This window comes from Rattus norvegicus, chromosome 2, assembly GCF_036323735.1.
Source record: "Rattus norvegicus strain BN/NHsdMcwi chromosome 2, GRCr8, whole genome shotgun sequence".
Lineage (NCBI taxonomy): Eukaryota > Metazoa > Chordata > Mammalia > Rodentia > Muridae > Rattus > Rattus norvegicus.
The window spans coordinates 25526860-25534968 of NC_086020.1; the positions used below are offsets into that span (position 1 = coordinate 25526860).

At 43.2% G+C, this 8109-nt stretch overlaps 1 protein-coding gene across 1 annotated transcript; it reads right to left on the minus strand.

Annotated features, from left to right (window-relative positions):
- Positions 1–4937: 4937 nt before the first annotated feature.
- On the minus strand, positions 4938–6534 carry Spz1 (spermatogenic leucine zipper 1). The gene has a single exon (NM_001024297.1). The coding sequence runs from the start codon at positions 6342–6344 to the stop codon at positions 5142–5144; it is 1203 nt and encodes a 400-aa protein (NP_001019468.1). The 5' UTR covers positions 6345–6534; the 3' UTR covers positions 4938–5141.
- Positions 6535–8109: the final 1575 nt, after the last annotated feature.

Here is an 8109-nt window from a genome sequence, read left to right on the forward strand (position 1 = left end):
CTATATTTTGTCTTAAAGAAACATTTCTCACATATCTATCTATCTGTCTGTCTGTCTATCTATCTATCTATCTATCTATCTATCTATCTATCTATCTATCTATCTATCTATCATTTGGTGGCAGGGGCTCAGAGTCTCAGTATGTAGCCCAGAAGCTCTGATTTGCCTTCAACTGGCTGTGTAGTATACAGGGTGGCCTCACACATTTGATCTTCCTGCCTCTACCTCCTCAATGCATGTACACTACCACATACTGCCTTCAAACACTGCTTTTTCTGAGACAGAATCATATGATGTGCTAGTTTATAATGTGTACTTAATTTATAATGTTAAACAATATCGATAAGTATTTTTGACAAGCCAATCAGCTGGAGTAAGAAAGCTGTTTTCTGTCAGCCCAAGAATGAAATCAGTGACTGTAGAGAGATAGCCTTAGCATACTGTTCACATCTGGATTCATCCTGACTATAAACTATGGAGAACACCCTCATTTATCCATATTTCTTAGTAATCTATTTACTTTTATTTTATATGAATTGGTGTTTTGCTCAAATGTGTGTCCATGTGAGGGTGCAAGGGCCCCTGGAACTGGAGTTATAAACAGTTGTGAGCCACCATGTGGTTGCTGGGAGTTGAACCTGAGTCCTCTGGAAGAGCAGCCAGTGCTCTTAGCCACTAAGCCATCTCACCAGATGTAATGGTTATTCCTGATTGTCAACTTGACTATAACTGGAATGAACTACAATCCAGAATTGGAGGGCTCACCTGTGATCCAGATCTTGAGGCTGGAAGACACAAGTTTCTGACCTGGATCTTGGCATGGAGATCTTGAGGCATAGTGTCCATGAAAAACTTAGGCCCAGGCAAGGTAGTATATGCCTTTAATCCCAGGAGACGGAGGCAAGAAGATCTCTGAGTTCAAGATCAGCCTGGAACAAAGCAAGTCCCAGATCCAGGCATGGTGGTGCACACCTTTAATCTGGGACACACCTGCTGGAGACCTACATAAGGACACTGGAAGAAGGAAGATCACTCTTCTTTGTCACTTACACTTGCCAGCACATCGGTTGTAATCTCTTCTACAGAAGATCAGCTGAATCAACCAGCCTCATGGTACTGAGAAACTACTTGATTCTTGGACTTCCCATTCACAGCCGACCATTGTTGGAGAGTTGGACTATAGACTGTTCAAGTCATCATAATAAATTCCTTCAATATAGAAAGGCATTCCATAAGTTCTGTGACTTTAGAGAAACCTACTAATACACCAGACCTGATTTATCCGTGTTTTAAAAGAAACTGGTAGCCTGAATTTCTGAATGTTCTTCAGTTGAACGGATCACAGAGGACACCTTATTCTGAGGCTTGTACAAAATTAACTGCTCTACAGGGCAAAAATTAATCTGTTGGTACCAGCACATCCCCCATGTAACACATCATACATTTGGAAGTTCACACTGCTATCTAAATCACAGTTCTGGTTTATTCTAATCTAACCTCTTTCTGATCTTAAGGGTCTACAGAGAGTGAGAACACTGGGCAAGAATTCCTATTGGTAACTCAAGTCTCCAGCTTCAGGTAAGACCCATTTCACACTGTTACTTCCCATTCATAATTATAAAACATGATGCTTTTTAGGAAAGTTCCATCTTGCAGTGGAGATAAATCATGGGCCTGATGTTGTAGCTCAGTAGGTAGGTTTGCTCGCTTGGCATACACAGAGCCCTGGGTAAGAAGGATCTGAAGTTCAAAGTCATCTTCAATTATGTAAAGCATTCAAAGCTAGTTGATGCTATAGGCCTTGTCTTAAAAAAAGAAAACATGGGGTTGGGGTCTGGAGAGATGGCTAGGCAGTTAAAAGCACTGACTGCTCTTCCAGTTTTGAGTATTTTGGGTTCAAATCCCACCCACCTGGCAGCTCACATCTGTCTGAAACAAGACCTGATACCCTCATACAGACATAATACATGCAGACAAAACACCAATGTGTATAAAACTAAACAACGATAACAAAAGAAGATAGAAGCTAGATGGGGGCAGGGGCAGATTTCTTTGAGTTTGAAGTCAGCCTAGTCTACTTAGTGAGACCCTATCTAAAACAAGCAAACAACTCACAGATAGCATTTGGATTCAGCTGTATTGTGTTTGAGGGTGGAGAAATGGCTCAGAGGTTAAGAATGACTATTATTCTTCCAGAGGACCTGTGTTTGATTCCCAGCACCCAGACTGGGTGGCTCACAGCCATCTGTAACTCCAAGTGTGATCTGATACTCCTCTTGTAGGGGGAGAAGTTGATAGTAAGGTCTGTTTCCCTAATTGGTTCTTAATTTGGTCAATAAAGGAGGCTAGGAGGCAATTGCTGGGCAGAAGGAACAGATGGGCCTTCAGGGTCCCAGGAGGGAAAGGAGATGGAGGAAAAGAGAAGGGAGTTTCGGTCAGGCTTAGGAAAAGGAGCACACAGTTGTCATGTAAGATCTCGGGGGAGCCAAGGTGGATAGCCAAAGAGGTCAGCGGAAGCTGGCTGATACAGGCTAGCTGATAAGTTCAGCACAGGAGATCTGTGCCCAGAAATTGTGTTAGTAAGCAAATTCTAAAATAATAAAACTGAGTGTTTTTCATTCCGCAGAACAAAGGTGGGTAGAGAGAGGTGGTGGATGGGTAGTGGTGGCTTGGTGAAGCTAAGCCAAGAAGAACAAAAGAGTGGGGCTGGCAGCAGCTGATCTCAGAGCTAAGCTGGGAGAGCCCAGAGTGCCGGTTGAGTTCCTGGGCAAAGGCAGAGTACACACATCATCCCCCCACCACACACACACATACCTCTTTATAAACAACAACAAAACCCAAAACTAAAGAAAACAAAAAGTAAAGCATATACTATGAATCTTTAGAAGTCACAGGTTACTAGATAACATGTAAAACCCAAAAACTCAGGGAATATATTAATGGAATATTAAATAATATTCCATTCCCAGTAGTTGACCAACACAAAATGAACTTGATAGTATCTTTGTAAACAATTCTCTCCTCTCTCTCTCTCTCTCTCTCTCTCTCTCTCTCTCTCTTTCTCTCTCTCTCTCCCTCTCTCTCTTTCTTCCCTCCCACCACTTTTTCAAAATCAAACAAGCAAAACCCAAGAAACATAACCCCACACAAAAACAAGAATAGAAACTAAAAAATATAAGCAAAAGTAGTACAATAAAACGGGGGGGGGAGGAGAGAAAGAGGAGAAAGTTGAGGTGGGGGAGGGATCTGGAAGGAGTTAGGAGAAGTCTAAAATGTGACCAGAATATATTGTATGCAACTTTTTTCAACCAAAAAAAAGAGAACTTATAAGAAATAATTTAAATTCAGCTGTGGTAAACAAAACTACATAAAATGTGTTTTGTTTTTGTTTTGTTTTGTTATTGGCCGTCTAGTGGTCCTGGCTGAGGAGCTGTTGCCAAGAGATGGTGGCTGAGGGAAGGGAGTCGTTTTCCTCAGTGATGTAGCATTACTAAATCGTCCGTGCTACTTGAGCTCATGCAAGCAGCCCTGATTAAACTCAGTGTCACAGGAATCAAGCAGAGTAGAGGGCATGGAAACAGAAGGGGACTTGCTAGAAAGAATGGATTCCACAGGAAATAGGAGCAGGTTGGAGAGGGTGATGGGGTGGAAATAGCCAAAATTGTGTGTGTATACATATGTGTATATAATATATAAAGTTATATAGGTATGTATATGTATGTATATACGCATATAAGTATATATGTATGTATATGAATATCTCGATAACAAAAATAAAAATAAAAATAATGGTAACCAATCTCCCCAACAGACCAATTCCAAAGGAAGCAATCTGAAACTAACCAATAGATTATTTTCCATAGTGTCTGTTTCAGAGATTTACAAGGAAAAGGACCAGGAAATAGTCTGCTTTTCTTTTTTTCTACTTTATCTACCCTTTCTCTATGTACAAAACCTTTCTAGAACATAGACAAATTTCTCCAGCACCCAGATAAACCAAGTGTCTCTAGCTTGAAATCCTAGAATTGTTACCCAAATTCCTATATTTAACCCAGGATGGGGTATAAACGTGAAACCCAGTGAGGTAGACCTCTTTTACTCTCTGTGTCTGTGGCGTACTTACCTTCTGGAGCTCCTATGCCCAACCAAATCTCTCCAGTTTTATAGAATTCACTGTCATGGGACAAAGGCTGCAGCCTAGGCTTTCCACTGGTGTCATGGCGGAGCAGAAAGACATGGTATTTTACCTGCAATTTGTATCTGGATAGGTTTTGTCAGCCATCTTTACTGCGGCACACTCTCCGGCTTTTTTGTTGTGGTGGTGGTGGTTCTCTTTCTGTTTGATAGACTCTCTGACACCAGTTTAGAATATACAGGTGCTCAGGAACTGGGAGCCTTGGCCACTCCACCGTCAGTCTTCTGCTTGCTCTGCCCATGATGCCACGTGGCTTTTGCTCAGTGAGAAGCAAGAAAATGTGCCTGCGCTGTCTGTTTTGACACTTAAGTCCAGCTCCCTTAAAGGGTTCGTTTCCACCCCACCCACAGCAGAAAGCTCACTTCCTCTACTTTTTTTTTTTTTACACCAAAAAGGAAGAGTCTAGAAACACCTCTAAGCTTCTGATCAAGTTACGATGGCCTTCGCCCAGAGGCTTCGGCTCCCCAGTGTACCCTCATGCATGAACTGAGGACCAGAAGAGGGACACCGGGGAGAGTAGAGCCAGAGCTAGAGTTAGGAGGGGTGAAGCGTTCTAGGATGCTTTAGCTCTGTAGTTTTCCTGTCCTGTCCTCAGTTATTTTTCTCCCTTAACTCCAACATATTCCACACAAACAGAATAGGGAAACTAAATACTAATAGGAAAACAGGCTTTAAACTATCACAGTTAGATCATTGTAAGTTGTGGTTAAAGAAATTAGAAGAAAACAATCAATCAAACCAATAAAGTGCTTTCCTTTTATTCTTGTTTTTACCCAAATTTTCACTTGGTTAACAATACATACAATAGTTATTAAGGCCCAAACTTCTCTAACTACTGAGATAATATGGGTTTCTCTTATCCTATGCCTCCTCCTTGGTGGAATCAGAAGATCTACCCTGGGTGGATAACAGTTTTGGCTCAAGTTGGATCTGCTTGTGGCGGCTTCTACCTAAAGCTGCTAATGGTTCTCCTTTTCCCCACAAGAGATTTCTTTGCAACGCGGGCGTTGAAGCGGTTATTTCGAGCCTTCTTAGTAAGGCAATCATTAGGGCACCTGAAGATCTTTGGTTTCCTAGTAATCGTGCCTTCCGTTGTCTTCATAGTATGCTTGGAACCGTCCATCTTTTCTGCTTCCGCTAACTTCGGACATTTCTTGTCCTGCTCGCCACATTTCTTGTCCTGCTCGCCACATTTCTTGTCCTGCTCACCACACTTCTTGTCCTGCTCACCAGACGTTTGCAAAGGCTTCTCGTGCCCGGGTCCTGCTTCGTGGAGATGTAATTCCCTGAGGATATCCACCCTCTGTTGTAAGATCTGACATTCGTTCTCCAGCAGGGCTGCGATCAAATGCAGCGAGTGGGTGTCTTGGCTCAGTTTCTTCACCTGCTCCTCCAGTTTCTGCTTGGAGGGTACCTCGTTGTTGTTTTGGGTTTGCGAACAGACTCGACTGCAGTCAACAATGTCTTTGATTTCTTTATGGCATTCCTGATATGATCTCATGAGTTCGCTGAGTTCATTGTGCTGTTTACTCCAGTGGTCTGCTTCCTGCAGTAACTGCTCCATATTGTTCCTGAGTTTTCTGTACTCTCCACGAATGTGAACTGACCCAGTCCGACGTCTTTTCGCGTTCAGCTGCACGCCGTCACAGCCTCTCTTTTCTTCTGAATTGCACAGGTCCCTTGCAAACTTTTGTACCATGTTCTTAGCACTATGGCTTTTGAATAACATCTCCTGCCTCATTGTGTTTTCTCTCTCTGGGTCGAAATGAATGAATAGATCATCTTTAAATCGAAGTTTATTTCTCTTATCAAAACCTCTGATGTTAAGTTCTGACAGGTCTTCAGGAATATAGGTATCATCAAAAGGATCCCCATCTGTAGTCTTCTCTTCAAAGCCTGCTATGTTTTTAAGAACATCTTTAACGTCTTTTAAGAGATTGCTAAATTTCTGTACCTTCCCTTGTTTTCTTATTGGACACATATTATTATTTGGTTCTGAGAAGGAGCTGCAGCAGAAAGTGGGGAGTGATCCGATTTCAAGGAGGGAAATGGTGATCCCAGTATTCGGTGGTTTTTGCTTAGCACAAGGAATAGGGCTAGGAGATGGAGAATGGGCAGGCATCTCAGATGAGCTGTCACTGTCTGCCATTGGGACCTGAGGAAAGCAGAAACCTTAGAGATTCCAGGAAGGACAGATGGCAGTCTCCTGTGAGTCGGTGGAGATGGTACCAAGCAGGAATTATGGACCAGAGTTAAGGACTGAGACCAGGGAGATGGTGTTCAGGTAGAAGGTTACATCTCAAACAGCCCAGGGGGAGGGGTTGGGAAGGGAGACCGGGAGCTGAAGCTCCATCTCCCTTCTGCTAGGCTTCTGGTATTTTTTCCAAGGCCCCAGCAACTGGGTCTTTATTCTGTCATTGCCCCTCTGGGGCAACACATTCTGTTTCCTTTACATCACAATGGAAGTCCCTTAAACTCCTGTCCCACGACTCAGACACCACAACCAACCTTACTCCTCCCTCATGAGACCTCTCCACTAGCCTGCCCCTCTTTTCTCAGCTCTTCATTCTAACGGCATTACAGTAATTTCCCTCCTCACCCTCCTACCTCCAACCTCACCATACCATACAGAGCCAACTGCAACCACAGTGTTCCACCTAAATATATATACATATACATCTATATCTATATATACCTATATACACACGTGTGTGTGTGTGTGTGTGTGTGTGTGTGTGTGTGTGTATAGTTGAGAGAAAGCTCATCAGGCTGAGTGAGGACTCTTTCACAGAAGGGGAAAGTGTTGCTCCTGGGGTGGGAGAGAATGCGGGGAGGTTTTAATGAGAATGGCCTCCACAGACTCAGATTTGAAAACTTGGTCACCAGGGAGCAACACTGTAAGGATTAGGAAGTATGGCCTTGTTGAAGGAAGTGTATTACCTAGGGGGTAGGCTTTGAGGGGTCAGAAAAATCTATTGCAAGCCCCGAGTCTACTTCTCTTCCTGCTGCCCACAGATCTAGATGTAGAACTCTCAGCTCCTCCTCCTGCACCCTCTCTGCCTGCCTGTCACCATGCTTCCCGCTGTGATGACAATGGAAACCACTGAAACTGTAAGCCAGCCCTGATTAAATGCCTTTTTTTTTTTTTTTGTAAGAGCTGCTATGGTGGTGACAGGATACCAAGCAGAAGTCTCAAAGTGCTCCATCTTTAGTGATTTTAGGATACTAATGTCAGAAACACTTTCATTCATAGTCTGCTGAATGTTACGAAGCTATTGGAATGAGTCAACAGCACAGTTATAAACTCTCTCTCTGTCTCTGTCTGTGTGTGTGTGTGTGTGTGTGTGTGTGTGTGTGTGTGTGTGTGTGTGTGCCCGTGTACACGCACATGCACGTGTGAGCATACCGGGCAAGAAACCCAAGGCTTCTATATGGTACGTGAGTGTTCTGCCTCCGAACTATATCCCCAGGCTCCAATTGGGAGTCTTTTTAAAATGTGGCACATGTAAGATAGGCCTTCTGATGTATTTATTACTCTTCCAGTCCATGAAATAAAGCTTGGAGAGTTCTCATAGTACCTGATTAAAATGGCAATGTGTCTAAAGCATTTGAAACAACTCGGTCCAATCAGGAGCTATATTTTTTAAGAGTGGGATAATCTGAGACTTGGGGGAATGACTCCATGGGTAAGAGCAGCTGCTTGGAAGTTTAAGGACCCTGAGATCAAGTACTGGTTCTGATGTAATCCTTGCACAGTAGGGTGTGCCTATGGGACTGTTGGCGTTCAATGACTGCCTCCAAGATCAGTGAGAGACCATGTCTTAAAGGAGTAAAGTAGAATGTAGATAATTAGATACAGCATGTCCCTCTCTGATCTTGCACACTTAATGGTCATGTGTGCCATACATATACAC